General features: G+C 32.3%; 3 protein-coding genes across 4 annotated transcripts; 1 reads left to right on the top strand and 2 right to left on the bottom strand.

Annotated features, from left to right (window-relative positions):
* Positions 1 to 1,923: 1,923 nt before the first annotated feature.
* On the bottom strand, positions 1,924 to 2,994 carry LOC120074531 (pathogenesis-related protein 1A). The gene has a single exon (XM_039027686.1). The coding sequence runs from the start codon at positions 2,731 to 2,733 to the stop codon at positions 2,020 to 2,022; it is 714 nt and encodes a 237-aa protein (XP_038883614.1). The 5' UTR covers positions 2,734 to 2,994; the 3' UTR covers positions 1,924 to 2,019.
* A 3,020-nt stretch (positions 2,995 to 6,014) lies between these two features.
* On the top strand, positions 6,015 to 8,767 carry LOC120074430. Of its 2 annotated transcripts, none has more exons than XM_039027549.1 (4): positions 6,015 to 6,274; positions 6,403 to 6,578; positions 7,496 to 7,694; positions 8,183 to 8,445. In XM_039027549.1, exons 1-4 carry the CDS (start codon positions 6,196 to 6,198, stop codon positions 8,314 to 8,316), a joined length of 588 nt encoding a protein of 195 aa, XP_038883477.1. In that variant the 5' UTR covers positions 6,015 to 6,195; the 3' UTR covers positions 8,317 to 8,445. The 2 variants fall into 2 exon arrangements, with proteins under 2 accessions (XP_038883477.1, XP_038883476.1); XM_039027548.1 differs by lacking the exon at positions 8,183 to 8,445 and adding an exon at positions 8,458 to 8,767 and having other exon boundaries at positions 6,018 to 6,274.
* Positions 8,768 to 10,162: 1,395 nt separating this feature from the next.
* On the bottom strand, positions 10,163 to 14,261 carry LOC120074431. The gene is made up of 5 exons (XM_039027550.1): positions 13,941 to 14,261; positions 13,754 to 13,832; positions 12,971 to 13,058; positions 11,453 to 11,565; positions 10,163 to 10,569 (listed from the first exon to the last, which is right to left on the bottom strand). The coding sequence occupies exons 1-4, from the start codon at positions 14,175 to 14,177 to the stop codon at positions 11,472 to 11,474; spliced, it is 498 nt and encodes a 165-aa protein (XP_038883478.1). The 5' UTR covers positions 14,178 to 14,261; the 3' UTR covers positions 10,163 to 10,569; positions 11,453 to 11,471.
* Between the last annotated feature and the right edge of the window lie 550 nt (positions 14,262 to 14,811).

The following is a 14,811-nucleotide window of genomic DNA, read 5'->3' as shown; positions in this document are numbered from 1 at the left end:
ATCAATGGTATGAGTCATTTTGAATGGAACCAAAAGTAACGTCATAAAGGTATAAACTACTATATAAGATGACTATTAGATATCTATGAATTTGTAATTTCAATTTTGTGTTTATAAGCACGTTCACCGACCTTTTATATATATATATATATATATATGATCGATTGAGTTGGTCGTTAAAGTTAATCTTTGGAGATCATTGATAGAGTTGATGGTCGGAGTTGGTCACTAGAGGTGATCATCAAAGTTTGTCATCAAAAGTGGTAGTCCTTTGGAGTTAGATCATCGAAAGTGGCCGCAAGAGATGATTTTCGAAGGTGATCTTCGTCCAAAGGTAGTCGTTAGATGTGATTGTCAGAGTTTAGTCGCGAGTGGTGGTCGTCGTAGCATGTTGCTGGAGTTGATTATCGACAGTAGCCAACGGTTGGAGTCATTGGAAACATTAAGAGGGAGGAAAGAAGAAAGAGAAAAATATAGCATTTCTCAATAAATGTATAAATTTCAATAATAAACACTATAGAAGTTTGTAGAAATAAATTGTTTAATACCAACTTATAATATTAATGAGTCAAACATCGAGTTGAGTTAAAAACGCAATTCATGTCAATATTCCAAACGCCCCCGGTATAACACAACTATTGAAACGGATCGAAGAAACTTCGATGGGCTATGTTTCATTAGTTATTTGTTTTCTCATTTTTAATTATTTTTATAAAATTTTGTATTGATAGTGCAGATTTTTTTCTAAAAAAAAATTCCTGAAGTGCAAGCTATGCACAATGAAATATTTAGATACACGTCAATCCGAGTATATTGTTGAATGTACACAACTCATATTGTTGGAAGTCAAACCATTTCCTTCAATTACTTTGATTTACCTAATTATTTTGCCAAATGATAAAGTGTTTCCTTCCCTTTGTAAATCAGTTTTTTTTTCTCTTTTTAATAATTTTTATTATCATACGTGAAGTGAAAAAAAAAAACCTCCAAATTGAACCCAGTAGTATACGTTTTTTTCAATTCAACAATTATATAAGAATAGAGTATCAAACCTCTAACCTTTCTATAAAATTCAAAATCTGGATAACGAAAGCATTTCAAATTTGCACTATTTCGACCACATAATTCGAAAATAGTTTTCGACCAAACACCATTTGCTAAACTCAATGAATTTGAAAACATAAAACAAAATACAGATTCTCTACCAAATATGTACTAACTTTTTGAAAAGCTAAATTTAAAATGGTTTAAATACTTCTTTGGTCCATATACTTTTAGTTTTGGTTCATTTTGGTTCCTATACTTTCAACATTTTCATTTTAATCTCTACTCTCCATTTTGGTTCATTTGGATCCTTATACTTTAAAATATTTATTTTGGTCATTATACTTTCAACTTTGGTTCATTTTTTTAAAAAATTTAAGGATCAAAATGTACGAGTACAATGATCAAAATGAAAATTTTAAAAGTATAGGGATCCAAATGAACCAAAATTGAGAGTATAGGAACTAAAATAGGCATTTTGAAAATATAAGGACCAAAATGAATCATATAGTAAAAATATATGGATTAAAATAGTATTTAAATCGATACAATGATTCTCAAAACTAAATTTAAATTCTGTTTTGAAGTTCAACAATTGAATGTAAGATTTATTAAATTAAAAGACTAAAATTAAACCATTGAAAATATAAGAGAATAGAGATTAAAATGAAATTAAAAATAGATAATAATGATAAGTAAACCATTAAAAAAAAAAACAACAACAGCAATAATAATAATAATAATAATAATAATAATAAAAGAATAATTTTAGTTACAAAATTATCTTTTCCTTTTCAGGTATTGAATGTTTTGCAAACAAAAAATTTAAATTCTTTAAAAAAAATTCTAAGAGACCTCTGTGAGAAGAAGAAAGAAAAAAGCAAAATCAAAAGAAGAAAACCTATTAAATACCTTTTTCTATCCGCTTCTTAGGAGTTTAGCTTTACAGCAATAATCCCTAATCATTTCGAAACTTCATTCCGCCATTTTCCGGTGAGGCGAGCCGGCTGATACCTTAGACGGCGGTGTCGGTACAGTTCCAGGCGCATTCGGATTAGCGGTGGCTGTGGCTGCGGCTCCGCCGTGGATGGTGTCGAATGGGCTCTCATTGACGTAATTTCCAGGCGGATCGTACTCACAAATCATCAAAACGCCTCCAGTTTGACACTTGACGCGAGTGCATCCAAGTTTGAGAGAATCTCTCCAAATGATTTGTGTATAATGCCCGCACATTTGGCCGCCAGAGCAGGCGTTATGTTGAACATCGTAAAATTGCTTCTCCCTCGACCACGATTCCACCGCTTCCGTCGGCGTCCAGTGATCGAGCGCTCCCCAAAACAGATTCTCACCATAGGGACCGTAGGAATGGATCATTTTGCAATCGGCGACGCGTTTCATTCCCCAGCGACGGGCGTATCGAGCTAATTTTTTGTCCCAATTTAACAGAGGATGCGTCACGTTCATCCTTACTTTGTTGTGCGCTAACAGGAATTCGCGAGCGAAGAAAGGCGCAGAGCGTCGAGGCGGCAGCGGGGTCGGCGGTGATGGCGGCGATTGATTTGCCGTCGCGGTGGATTGAGTATTTCCGGCATTGGAAGGGGATTGTTGATGCGATAAGACGATTGGAAGGAGGAGGAGGAGGAGGAGAGAGATGCAGAGAAGAGAAGGAAGAGTTGAAGGTGGCGGCATTGGGAGGAGGAGGCGGCGGCGGTGGCGGTGGCGGCGATGAAGGCAAATTTTTGAGGGATTATTGATTGGTGAAGAAGAGAAGGTGGCTGCCCTGAGGTTAGAGCAGCGGGAGGAGAGGGAAGGGAGAGGAGAGGCGTTTTTGTATCTGATTTTTTGTCCATAAATTTCCAATTTCTTTGGTCATCATTTCTTCTTCCTTCAATTTAGTAAACTCTCTCTTTTCCTATTAATGTCTTAATCTTTTTTTTTCTTTTTCTTATTATTTTTGTTAATTATAATTGATATAACTTTTTTATGAAACAAATATAATCGATATAATTTCTTTTAGATTTAATTATAATTTTCATTTACAAACGTTTTATTTGCGTCCATCGAATGATCAGAGCGTGGATAGAAAACTATAGCTATGGACTTTTGTCCACCCATAAAAGCGTTAACAAAGTTTTTGCCAATGTTTTATTGAGTCAATAGATAATAAAAACCACATAGCATACTTTGATACATGTTAAAATAGTGAAGGTTAGTTTATTATTATATCATCTAACATTTTTTTATTTATTTATGTTTAATTTGATAAGTTTTAACATGGAGCATTTTACTCCATACCATGTTAAATCATCAATCAATTTAAAAGTTCAAAGTTCAAAGTTGATAGATTAAGATAAATTAATTATATCAATAATTTTTTCACTAATATAAATGACTTTTTATATTATCGTTTTTCTCTATTTATCTCTTTAAAAATAATGGTCATAATTGATTATGAAAGTTTAGAATTTAAGTTGATATAATGATTAGTTTGAGATTCAAATTAACATAATTCTAGAGTTTAGTGGATTTAAATTGACAATATGTTAGATATATTTAAATAATAATATATTTAAGGCTATGTATGTAGATTAATAATGTATCACATTAAGTTATTTTATTAGATTGAGTCATATTATATGATCTAATTAATTATGGACTTAATGGGTAGAAGCTCGTTAATTAGGAATGGGAACCCTAATTGAATTAGTATATAAAGAGAGCTTAGGTTATGGTCCCTAATATACCAAAACAATAAGTAATCAATCTTTCTTGAATCCCATCTAGAGAAATATCCTACTTAGGGTGTTCAGAGTTTTGGTTGAGGAAGACAACAGTCATTTAGAGCCATTATCAATTAAGAGTCAATTTAGAGTCATTATCAATTCGTCAATAGAATCTGGTAGGTATATATTCTTGACAATTTGACATGAATGATTCTAAGGTTTATCTATTTAATATAGATATAAAGTAATTATACTAACACAATGCACCTATTACTTGAAAATATTTAATATTCCACTAGTACATCTATTCAACTAAACAAAACACCGTCGACAATAACATTGTTTAACAGACCTGAAGTATGTACTCTTGATCAAGATATCATAGATTCAAATCTCCCGCTCACATATTATAAAAAAAATGCTAAATAAAAGTTTAACTGCCAAAAATGTTTTTTAACCTTAAATTTGTATTGTTTATTCATTTAAATATTTAATATTCTATAAAAATTAATATGCCATTACTAATTCAATATAAAAAGTTAAAAAATCATAAATAATGAACTAATCATAATCGAGTTCAAGGTTAGGGTTCAAGTTTTTTTTCTCTTAACGTGGACTTTTACCATCCCTAAATACAAATAGACTTATCTAAAATTCAGAAATCAACTTTTAAGATTTTAACAAGAAAAAAAAATGGATTTCTATCATAATTCATTTTATATAAGTCAACTTATTTAGACATTTCTCTCGTAAAAATAAAATTCCAAATGACTAAAGTTTGTAAATGTTAAAATTTACAAAATACAATTAAATTTTAGGGTAGGTTTAGTTATATGTATAGAGTTTGAAAATATTTATTTTTCTTTTGGACTTTGAAATTTATTCCAAATAACGTGAAAGATGTTATTTTCATTAAAATTAGATGGATGTTTAATGGTTAACCTATACAAATTGAAAGACAATATGTAACATAAATCAATTGTATAAAATTGTTTTAATGATGCATTTTGAGATGAAATAAATGATAATAAGCATCTTAATCTTTTATGTAATTACATACCATATCATGAATACCTTATAATTTTCGCACATTAATCAATACCTTAATTCCTATCGGTTTCTTAAATAGAAAATAAATGTTTTTTTGGAACAATTTCAAACTCAAAGGGCATTTATCTTTATTTTTTCTATTATTTTTTTTTCATCCATGGTTTAAAATTTCGGTTGAAATCTTCGAAACTTTAGTATGGGGAGAATTTTCGATTTTCACAGCCGATGGAAATTTCGATTTTTTTTAGCAATTAGGCTAAAGGTAGGCTTTTTAAAGTTTATAAATCTGTCTTGTTTATGCTAATTGTATAGTTTGCCACATCAATGTATAATTTCACCTCAAAATTGAATTGATATAAGTTTTATTTTTTACCATCCAAAACTTTCATTTTCAAGAAATCAAAATTGTGAAAATAATAACATTTATTTAATTTTAACTTCATTCAAACATTTTTCTGTTGATTTTTCACATCATTTCACCTTAAAACTGTATTGATGTAAATTTTATTTTTTTTACCATCTAAAGTTTTCATTTCCAAGAAACCAAAATTCATAAAAATAACATATATTTATATTTAATTTCATTCAAATCTTTTTTCATTGAACGTTCACATAATTTCACCTTAAAATTGAATTGATGTGAGTTTTACTTCTTTGCCCATCCAAAGTTTTCATTTACTAGAAAAAGACTTAAAAAAATTGATATTATTTTATAATTATTTTTTCATTTATTTTTATTTCTAAATATTATCTTATTTTATATAAATTATTATTAACAAATGTTAAAATATAAGTTTAATTAGGTTACAATCAAAGTTTCATTTCCATCGATACTAATATTTTTCATATTTTCATCCAAATATTTCAAATCTTGTTTTTCACCTAGAATGTACATTTATTAATATAAAATTGTCAACCTAGATGTCATCAAGAAAAAGGGAAAATAAAAAGGTCAAACTTACATCATTCAAATAGGGGAAACAATCCAGTACGGCAGTTCTATGCCAAGCCCGACAATAGACCGCAAATCAGATTTCTTTATGGTCCAAAGCCCACCCTACCAGATTACGCCACGCCACCACCCTACCTAATGACGTAACATCACAACACGTGGCACAAATCTGGCACATTAACAGTTTTGGGTTGGTGTGAGCGTGTCACAGACACAAAATTCCCCAGTTCTTCCATTACCCCACCGGTCCATTCGCACGCAAAGGAGCCAAATCGCCATAACCTCGAAGCTTCCGTATAATTGAATCGGAGTTAAAACTTCTGCCGTCGGCCACCGCTCTGTCTCGCCGGCTCTCTCCTCGATCCCTTTGTTTCAACATTTCTCCAGTAATCGCGATTAGGGTTTTCAGAAAATTTGATTCGCGATATGCCGATTCGGTGTACTCTGAATTTCAGAGTTTCGACGGTTTTTCTTCTCGTTTCGACATTCCTGAGCTGCCATTCAGGTAAAATTTATTCGAAATAGATGTGAAATTGTGGTTTGTTTATTGTTTTTCTTGCTTCGATTTTGTTTTTGTGTTTGTTGTTATTTTCAATTTTGAAGTCGGAGATTGAACATTGGAAATGATTTCAGGGGGTGTAGAATCAGCGGTTGTTACGCTTGATTCCATCGTAATTTACAAGACGCACGAGTGGTTAGCATCAGAACCAACAGTTTATTTTCAATGTCAAGGGGGAAATAAGACGAAATTGCCTGATGTACAGAAAGAGCATGTTTTATACAGCTTCAACGGTGAAGAATCATGGCAGGTTTGTGGTTTTCCATTAAGTTGTTTTGAACAGTGTTATGGCTTCTCCAACTTTTTCTTCTCGTCTTTATTGAGTGTTCTAATTTCACACTTGAATGAGCTAGGGCCATTTTCGTCCAGCTCAAAATTACATCGAAACATGTCTTTCCTCATAAAAAAATTAATTTAATGTTTGATTTTAGGTTAGAATCAAATTTGATTTTGAATGTGTAATAGTGTGTTTTTAGAGTGATTTTAAGCATGGAAAAAGTGATTTGGACCGTTTCAATCAGGCATTGTTTGAAAGTGTTTTTGACTTTTATCATGTTCAAAATGATTCAGAAGCATGTTTATCAATCATTCAAAATTAATTTTGATGTTATGCAAGTTACGTGTAAAAGTGTAACATCGAACATTAAATTGATATTGGATTATCAATGGTAGGTCTAGGAGTGATTTTGAACCTGATAAAAGTGATTTTAAGTTTTTGAAAATCACTTCCAAACATACCTAGACATACCCTAGAGATCAACCTTTTATAGACCAAAAGGTCACTCGGTGGAACCAAAGTATCCTGTTTGCTTCTAATTATGTAATGATGGAAACACAAATTGGATAATAACATAGCAATAGGACATTCAGAAACACAAATTGGATTATGACATAGCAATAGGACATTCAGAAACACAAATTGGATAATGACATGGCAATAGGACATTTGGATACGACAACGTTAACTTTTGTATATGTTCAGTCTAAACAAAGACCTTTTGAACTCTTCGTTGCAAAAAAAAATATGATCAAAAGTAAGAGAGTTTTGTTTTGGTGTCTCTACGAATAGATAAAAGGGGATTATATAGGCAGTATAACAATAGCAAATGACACTGTTTACTATTGTTGATTTGGTACCAATGGTGAATATTATCTATTTGTTTTCAGCCACTGACTGAATTTGAAAGCAAAAAGTGTAAGCGATGTGGGTTCTATGAAGAGGACAGCATTAAATCTGATGATGTATTTGAAGAATGGGAGTTCTGTCCATCTGATTTTACAGCCCCGGCTGGAAAATATGTACGATTCAATGCAGAAGAGTTCAATGCCACCTTTTTGTGCTTGCAGTGCACAGCATATTCCAATGGTGAGTTGTAACATACTATAGTTTATTACTCTGCGTTTAGTTGAATTAATATTGCCGTTTATACAACGAATCAAGATCTTGTTTGGACTGAAGTGTTTAAAAGAGTTTTAAGTGCTTAACAGCATGTTTAATATCACCTTCATACAACATACTTCAATGTTTAGATTGACTTTCTTAGTGTTTAAGAGTCTATCAATCCAAACAGGCTCTATGTTGGAGGTTTCAACTGTTTATAATTCTGAGTATTTGACGAGTTTTAAAGTTCTGAAGAAACAAGTTCGCCTCTAAATATGAGTGATCATATTGCCTTCATCTACTAATGGTGTTCCCTCGGGCATTCACATACTTATACATTTTGATATATTAACTGCAAATCACCTGCTCGTTCACTCTCTTGGATATTTTAGTTGTTTTACACGGAAGCATTTGAGTTTGAAGATAAACAGGATTATTTGTGAGAACATAAATAGAAGTTTTGTTGTTTTTAGGATCCTTCAGAATCTGCGTCACTTGTTTCTTCTCAATTTTGCCTACTCAGATTGGGTTAATGCAACTATATAATACTTTCCTTCGGAGGGAATGCCAAGACCTCGAGAGTTTTGAGAATATATGCATAGCCTAGTCTGTGAACTTGAACTCATGCTTCCTGTGTAATTATTTCGATCAAATCTGTGACTGTGGCTCTATTGACTTGTCCATGCGTTCTGGAAGTATTACAATCTGCATTTAAGATTTTGTCTAAAAATTGGGTGCTTGCTTGCAGTTACTAGTTCAAGTTTTCCTTCGTATGACGGAGAAAAGGGAATGCATTCTGCTGTAATCATAGTGATCAGTGTTGTGGCTTCAACTGTATTAATTCTTGGTATGGTGGTTGGTTACAAATATTGGCAACAAAAGAGAAGAGAGCAAGATCAAGCCAGGTTTCTGAAGCTGTTTGAAGATGGGGATGACATTGAGGATGAATTGGGCCTTAGCGAAGTAATTTGAGAATTGGTATACTTAAAAGAAAAAGATACTAATGTACAGAGATACACTTTTATTTTATTATTATTTTCTCAAAGTTAAACAACAAATGGGTATAGAAAAATTTAAACCAAGTCATTAACTAGTTGAGTTATGTTTAGGTTAGTGCCGTACGAAAACACATTTTGCTTAATCTTTCTATTACCTCTGGTTTAGAATAGAAATAGCATAAAGTTTCTGCATTATTCTTTAGTCACAGGATCTTTGATGTAATAAAGTAGGGAAAATTTGTTATTATTTCTGGTAAAAGAACATTTCAAAGGAATAAATAACTCTCATTACACTGCATTCAGCCAATTGATATTTGATGAAAAATAAAAAAGTGATATGCCAATGTCAGTACCCCAGAATGGCTTCTAGGAGTGCCAAAGCATCAGAACAGAAGCCATTTTCAGGTTTCAATTCTTGCCCATTCCAGTCTTGACCTTGCTCATCTTCCCCAAGTCCAAACCAAAACTTAAAGCGATCCCAAGTAAATTCATAGTACAAGTTTCTAGAATCACCATTATAATCCTCAAGTTGATCCTCAATCTGGAGGAGAACGAGTTCTGTGTTCTCCATTCTGCAGCCATTTTCACTGCCATAAGGGTCTTCGCAATTGAAGAAGAGATTGGTGGAGTTGATTTCATTTGACAACCACCCGTAACAACTGTGGTGAGTTTGTTCACCCTCAGGATTGTCTCCAATTGGGTCTCCATCAGACTGGTGTTCGCTCGTGAAACCGAACTCCGCTGTAGAGTAGTCATAGCTGTTTGCATTTAGCATGAGCAGGCCAATGGAGTTAGAGCCATTGTAACTCATAGCAGACATTGAAAGCTCAACAGGCCACAGTATGACAATGGGCGTGTTCTTAGATGACCTATATATAAACTTGGAAAGGAGAAAAAAGAGAACCATATTTGTGGTGGATTCCATTCCAATCTAAAAAACATATTCTATTTAAAATTAACTGTATAAGCTAACCTACACTTGGATTTTGGTATTTGGAGACTTGCAAGATATTCAACATCTCCAAATAGGTAACATGATGAACTTACCTTGTTTTCTTCTTCTTCCTTCAACCATTAATGAAGAAATATTGTTCATTTCCACTCAAAACATCTTCACACAATCTCCTTACCAAGGACAATTTCAAGCATGTTTTTCCGAATTATTCTAAAATGATTAAATCACTTTTATCATTTTAAAAATAACTACGAAATATGCTTTAAATGATTCAAAATCAATCTTGATGAAATGAAAATTGCAATTAAAAATTTACAATTAAATATAAAACTAATTCTGAGTGATTAAAGACGTGTTTCAAAGTGATTTTGAGCTTTTAAATGATTTTAAAATCACTCCCAAAATATACACTTCCACAAACAAGTTAATATTAAATGATATAATATTAAATTTACCTTCACTCATAAACTTAAACTTTTGGGTGAATCAGTGATATAACATGATATTAAAGCAGGTGGTCCAAGAGGTTAACCATTAAATTTGTACGTTCTAACATCTTTTTGAAGTAAGAAATGAATTTAGATATCTCACATTTTTTGCTTACATAAGAGAATATTCTTAACAGCTTTCTTTGGGGGTGGATGAAAAGCAGCAAAGAATCAAAAATAAAAAGGGGGGGAAGGTATCACCAGGTTAGTTGCCAAAGCATCTTTATCTAATTTCTTTCAGAGAGTGAAGAAGAAGAAAGTAATTTGCCTCCAACTGCTGGATAAGAATTCCTTTTCCTCTCAGCTTTCTGCTAGAGATATCCTTTGTGCAGAGCTTCTCCTAGTGGCTATCATGTGCCATACACCATATTTCTTATCTTCCCAAGTACATGTTATATTGAAGCTTGCTCTCCGAGACCCTGAACAATGAACATGCAATGCACGAATTTGTGTTAGTAACTTCTTTTTATAAATGTGGGGAATAAAAAATGGAAACGTAAAGACATATTTGGAGGTGATTCTGAAATGGCTAATATCACTTTTGTCATTAAAAAATCTGTATGAAAACGACTTTTATAATTGTAAAACCAAACAAGAAATTGAATTTGAATGATTTAAGACATTACGGAGCAATTTTAAACGCGATGAAAGTCATTTAACCATTTTAAAATCAATCTCAAAGATGCCCTCAGTGGGCACCAAAATTTGCTTGGTTTGCAGTTTTATCCATGAGGTTAAACAAGAGGAAGGATCCTCTTTCTTTTAAAATGTTTGTAGAAATGAACAGGCCAATCTGTGAATGAATGAATGGTAAAGTTATTATTATTATGTTGTTCTGCGATTTTAGAAGGAATAACAACTTTATTCCTTTTGGGAAATAATTTTTTTTCCCGTGAAAATGCAAGGATACAAGAAAAACTACCTTTTAAAAAATATGTACTTCTACAAATGTTTTATTCTAGAAAACAAAAAATTGTTCTCTCCCTCCCGTTAGAGAAGTGCTTCTCCTCCACCTTGTGTCCTACTTTGTGGTGATTCAAGGATATCAAAGAGGGTTTTTGTGGGGTCTAAACTACGTTTTATCTACTGTCCGTCATTATTTCCATGTGTGAAAGTTTAAAACCGTCATTTAAATGTTAAATTATGGCATGCTTGGACAATAGTTTCCAACCAACTCAATAAAACATCTAGAAGGAAGGTTTTGATCAGCAGGGAGAGTGCAGAGAATGATGATATATACTCCAAGTCAACATATAAGCATGTTATAAGAATAGTTGATCATCCATAAGAAAGATATATGACCTTTGAGCAATTGAGCCTTTTATATTGACTCGGAGCTTTGAACTGCTTTGTTGAAGTTTTCCAATTCCTTGGACGAGAAACCATAGATTGCTTTTATAGTGTCCCTGCAGCTACTGCAGAAAAGATGAAGAATTAGCCAAACCACAGCATTTACAAGAATTCGGTATCCTAAAAAGCATTGAGGAGGAGGATATGCTACTGAAATTCCACCCACCTTCTCCATCAGCAAAAATTTCCCTAGCTTTTCTCTCTTCGCAAGGTTTAACCTTATTGGTTCGTTTCTTTATGGGAAAAACAAAAGTTATAACTCTAAACTTTGGGGTAAATCTTTCAGTCCGTGTAGAATAGACCCTTGATTCGGATTTCATTTCAGAACTACTATTACATGAATGTGTTTAAGATTTCTTTAAACACAAAAATTAACGAGTGGAGAAGTGCTTGAATCAAATGAATAATTGCAACTTTCAGTGATGTCAGTGGAGTGGTTTTTTTATACTCTCTCTCCCTCTATGAACTACTCATATAGAATTTTTCTTGCTACTCCAGTAAGATTTTGGAAGAAGAACAATTTTATTTGGAAGAATCTGAATTGATTTTAGTAACTAGTTATAAATTACTGCCGGAAGGCATTAAATGATTTTACATTTAAAGATGCAATCATTCATGGGAGTTTCAATAGATACAAACCAAAGTGAGCTAACGAAAGTAAATTGATTTTTTCCATTTCTTTTAGATCAGGGAGTATTTTTGAAAGGGTTAAAAGTCACTTTTATCACTTTCAAAATCACTCTAAAACATATTTTTAATCATTTAAAACAATTTTAATTTGATATGAAAATTGCAAAAAAGTGGAAAAATTATTGATTTTAAGAGATTAAAGGCGTGTTTCAATATGATTTTGATCATGACAAAAGTAATTTTAACAATTTCAAAATTACTCCAAAACTTGCACTTAATTCTCTAGCTTTATTCTCGCTTTATTCCAATTCTTCTTATTTTCAAAGTTTAAATATTACTTTGGTCTTGGTACTTTCCCATGTTCAATTTGGTCCATATATACTTTCAAAATATACATTTTAGTCCATGTGATAATTTTGGTCTCTTAATTTTCATTTTCATTTTCATCTCAATTTTTTTTCCCTAAATTTATGTTAAGATTTTACAAATAGAGATGAAAGTAGTCACTTCTAAAGTATAGGATTCAAAATAAACATTTTAAAAGAAAAGTGATCAAAATGAACCAAAATTAAAAAGTACATAAATCAATTTGAACAATTTGAAAGTAAAGGAGCTAAATTGAACCAAAGTCGAAAATAAAGAAACCAAAGTAATATTTAAACCTATTTTTAATGAATATTTTTCCTTGAGTCTCTAAATCAAAGTGCATGGCTATGTACTCGTTTCAGCTCGAAAATTTGAATTCTCCTATCACACTAGTTGGAAACCTAAAGCATATGCCCACCCTTCAACTTGAACAACAAAAAACAGAATAGAAGATACTGAGGTTTATGAAAAGACCTGCAAGCAGCCTTGTTGAACTTGTTTTCTTTGATTCCATACAACTTCTCAAACACAGGAGACTCTACGCGGCAAAAATATGGGCGATCTGTAAAAGTTAATGAAGAATACATAAGCATCATATTTCATACACTGGGACAACTTTCCAAATATCATCACGATGGTTTGATATTATCTACTTTGGACATATATCCTCGTGACTTTATATTTTATTTTACCCAAAATACCTCGTACCATTATAGATAGATGTCTTTACTTATATACTCATGATCATCTTAGTCAATGTGGGTTTGGTTACATTTCAAACAATCCTCCAAACTATCACCTCGAAGTCGAACTTCCCCTCAAATAGTCATTCCTTCAAATTACACTGGAACATATTACCTTTTAACTAGGACAATTCCCCACCAAAGGGTAGAGGACACTACCTGTCCCAAGCTCAACCACATGTTCACTGTGACAACGTATCAAGGATAGTTAATTTCTTTGTAGGATTTTTTTTTTTTATCGAGAAGGGATTTTCTGTCGACATAGCTAAGTCAAGGTATGATTCTGATATACCTTTGTTGGCACCACAACCCTCTAAATATCTTTAGTATGATATTATTTACCTTTGATCATATACCTTTGTGATTTTGCTTTTGGTTTCACCTAAAATGGTTTATTTAGTTGCCCATGATTATCCCTCTGACCAATGTATAACTTGGTTAACTTTAGGTGTATCACCAACACAGAACATTAGAAATCAAAATTGGAAGCTGCAATCAGACGGCTCAGTCTTACCGGCATAAATGGAGCATTTACGTGTGCTCTTCTCGTAGTGAATGCACCATCCATCTGCGCCAATCAAGCTTTTATAGAGCTGAAATTCATAAAGTAAAATCCATATCAATGGATACTGAAAAATACAGTACAATCTACAGGGATTCCAGCTGAGACTTAATTCTGATGATGAAATGAGTTGATAAACCTCAATATCGGAAGTATTCTGGAAGATTTCCTCCGGCGAGGCGAAGGACGGCCCCTTCGCGAGCTTGCAGCAGGCGCCGCATCCCTCGACGCACTGCCATAATTGCTCCTTTCGTTTTTGCCCAAACCCTACATTGATGTTCCGACCTTGAGTGGCCTTCTTATCCTTTGTTGTAATCTGTTGCGGTCGGCGAGCGGCGGTTATGGAGACTTGCGGCGGAGCCACCGCCTGGTACATTGTGTTTGGAGTTTTGGATAAGCGTCGTATAAAAGACCGAAGAGGACTCCGGATCTTATTTGTGGAATAGGATTTCGATTTTCCCCATAAATTTAATTTTAAACGTTTTCTTTTTAATACAGGGCTAATGAATTGAAGTTGAACTTTTATCTTTCGATTCTGGTCTAATTTTTATTTGATTTTTAAATTTTAAAATATTACACATTTAGTTATTAAATTTTAAATTTAGTTTCAATTTAATCCTTAAAATTTAAAATGTTATAATTTTATTTTTGAAATTTGAGTTTTATTTCAATTTGGTTCTTATGTTTCAAGATTTTACATTTTTAACCCTAATTTTTCATTAAATACTCATTTTCAATCATTGACATCAATGTCTTTTAATTAACAAAAAATAATTATGAAGCAAAAATTTGAACTTAACTTTAAAAGCGATGAAAAATAATGAAACTTGATTAATTATAATTCTTTTAAATTTATTAAGATATGTTAATAATAAAGACGAAACATGAGTGTTAAATGACAAATCGAAGTTAAAAGTGTCAATCTTGAAACATAAGGACCAAATTGAAACCAAACTCAAATGTCAAGTGTTAAATTGTAACATTTTGAAACCTAAAGACTGAATTGAAAC

Source organism: Benincasa hispida, chromosome 3 (assembly GCF_009727055.1).
Source record: "Benincasa hispida cultivar B227 chromosome 3, ASM972705v1, whole genome shotgun sequence".
NCBI classification, from domain to species: domain Eukaryota; kingdom Viridiplantae; phylum Streptophyta; class Magnoliopsida; order Cucurbitales; family Cucurbitaceae; genus Benincasa; species Benincasa hispida.
This window is presented reverse-complemented; position numbering and strand designations above follow the sequence as displayed.

Bases quoted from the DNA above. Each gene is read 5' to 3' on its own strand.
- LOC120074531 (XM_039027686.1), bottom strand. From the start codon at position 2,733: ATGCCGCCACCTTCAACTCTTCCTTCTCTTCTCTGCATCTCTCTCCTC.
- LOC120074430 (XM_039027548.1), top strand. From the start codon at position 6,196: ATGCCGATTCGGTGTACTCTGAATTTCAGAGTTTCGACGGTTTTTCTT. The intron at 6,275-6,402 runs GTAAAATTTATT...AAATGATTTCAG, and splicing joins ATTCCTGAGCTGCCATTCAG to GGGGTGTAGAATCAGCGGTT. The intron at 6,579-7,495 runs GTTTGTGGTTTT...ATTTGTTTTCAG, and splicing joins ACGGTGAAGAATCATGGCAG to CCACTGACTGAATTTGAAAG.
- LOC120074431 (XM_039027550.1), bottom strand. From the start codon at position 14,177: ATGTACCAGGCGGTGGCTCCGCCGCAAGTCTCCATAACCGCCGCTCGC. The intron at 13,833-13,940 runs GTTTATCAACTC...TATGAATTTCAG, and splicing joins AGAATACTTCCGATATTGAG to CTCTATAAAAGCTTGATTGG. The intron at 13,059-13,753 runs GTAAGACTGAGC...TAACTTTTACAG, and splicing joins TAAATGCTCCATTTATGCCG to ATCGCCCATATTTTTGCCGC.